This window comes from Cucurbita pepo, chromosome LG04 (assembly GCF_002806865.2).
Source record: "Cucurbita pepo subsp. pepo cultivar mu-cu-16 chromosome LG04, ASM280686v2, whole genome shotgun sequence".
NCBI classification, from domain to species: domain Eukaryota; kingdom Viridiplantae; phylum Streptophyta; class Magnoliopsida; order Cucurbitales; family Cucurbitaceae; genus Cucurbita; species Cucurbita pepo.
The window spans coordinates 7,881,083-7,882,559 of record NC_036641.1 but is presented as its reverse complement, the minus strand read 5'-3'; the positions used below and the strand labels follow the sequence as shown (position 1 = coordinate 7,882,559).

The 1,477-nt window shown below is 45.0% G+C and overlaps 1 protein-coding gene across 1 annotated transcript in view; it reads right to left on the bottom strand.

Moving 5' to 3' along the window:
• The window catches only part of LOC111792949 (probable BOI-related E3 ubiquitin-protein ligase 3), a 1,967-nt gene extending 490 nt beyond the window's left edge, over positions 1 to 1,477 (bottom strand). Inside the window, exons 1-3 of the mRNA XM_023674583.1 lie at positions 874 to 1,477; positions 460 to 793; positions 14 to 363 (exon numbers count right to left, since the gene is read on the bottom strand). Of these exons, the coding sequence (XP_023530351.1) occupies positions 14 to 363; positions 460 to 793; positions 874 to 932 (743 nt within the window). The 5' untranslated portion in view covers positions 933 to 1,477. The remainder of the gene's footprint in view (positions 1 to 13; positions 364 to 459; positions 794 to 873) is intronic.

Below are 1,477 nucleotides of genomic sequence, written 5' to 3'. Positions count from 1 at the left end.
CCCCTCCCCCTCCCCCTCGTTGCTCCCGCAGCTCGACTGCGCCTCCTCCACCAATGCCCTCCCTCCATCCTCCATTCCCTGCTTCTGCTTTCGATCTTCCTTTACCTTACACGCAACTTCTTCCAGATTTCTTCTTAATGTATTCACCGCATCTTCGTTCGTCTGTGCCATGTCGCGCCATGCTTCATTCTCTCTACATAAACATTTCACTCTTTCCTCTAATGCCCAATTTAATTTCCCCATCTTTTCCATCTCTTCCTCCTTCGCTTTTAGCCTCTTCATCACACTCACTTCCATCGCTTCCATTATCCTCCTCGCATCACTATTCCGTTTCTCCTCCACTTCCGACCTCACCTTCTCCAACTGTTCCCATATGTAACCAAAACCCACATCAATTCCAAATCCGGGTGAAGGGAGTTTAATTAATTAAATAATTGAATGTTGATCAACTGGACTTACGTGTTGGGAGATTATACGGTCCATGTCGAGTTGCTGCTGCTGGATCTGGGGGGAGATGTCTTCGCCAAGAAACGAGAAAGTTCCACAAGACTTGGGATAGGAGGCGAAAGGGTGGTTCCTGTTCATACATTCTCTACAGCGCTTTCTTGGCAGAGGGAGTTCCGAATTCATTGTCGCGGAGGCTACAGTTTTGGGGGAAACTGAATCGACGATCGCGGAATTGTAAGGCGGAAGAAGAGTTTCAGCGGTGGTAGTTCCGGAGAGTAATGGAAGCCCATAACCCATTTGGGTGTTGTAAATATTCGCATCTCCTTCCATCGGAATCGGAAATTCTCTGCAAATCCATCACTCCCATCGTCAGAATCACATCCAAAAACTATAAGAACTGGAAAACAAAACCGCATATATGTATACCTGTTTCCTCCTATTAGTTGAGGATGGAAGAGATTAAGATGGCGAGCTTCAACAGCCATGAGAGAAAAGAAATGTTGCTGTTGTTGCTGTTGTCGCTGTTGTCTTGAAAATCCTGTTGTAAAACAGAGAAGGAGTCTTCGAGTCTTCTTATGCCAATGGGAAGTGTTGGTGGGAGTTAGGGAGAGAAAGAGGAGAGAAAGAGAATAATGGGGAAAATTGGAGGGGGGACGTGCAAATGAAAACAAGGAAGCAAGCCGTATGGGGTTGCCTTTTTTTGGGTTTGGGGTTGTCTATTTTTGAACTGGGTTGCGTTTTGACTCTTCTACATGCTTAGTATTTCAATACAGGGAGGGTGTAATTTAGTGGAATAGCCAGGGGTATTTTAGTAGTTTCGGATGGGGCTATCTTAACCCTGCTTTCAAGGCAACTTCAAAATAATCGAGAGGGAAATTGGTTGGTTTGTTTGTTTGATTGATTTAAATAACTCACAGCGTATGAATACGCCACGTAGCAAATGGACAGTGGAGGTAGAGACTAGGCCGCCACGTAGGCCCACCTAAACTACAAAACACCCTCTCTTTTTTCTTTTTCCTTTTTTTTTTCT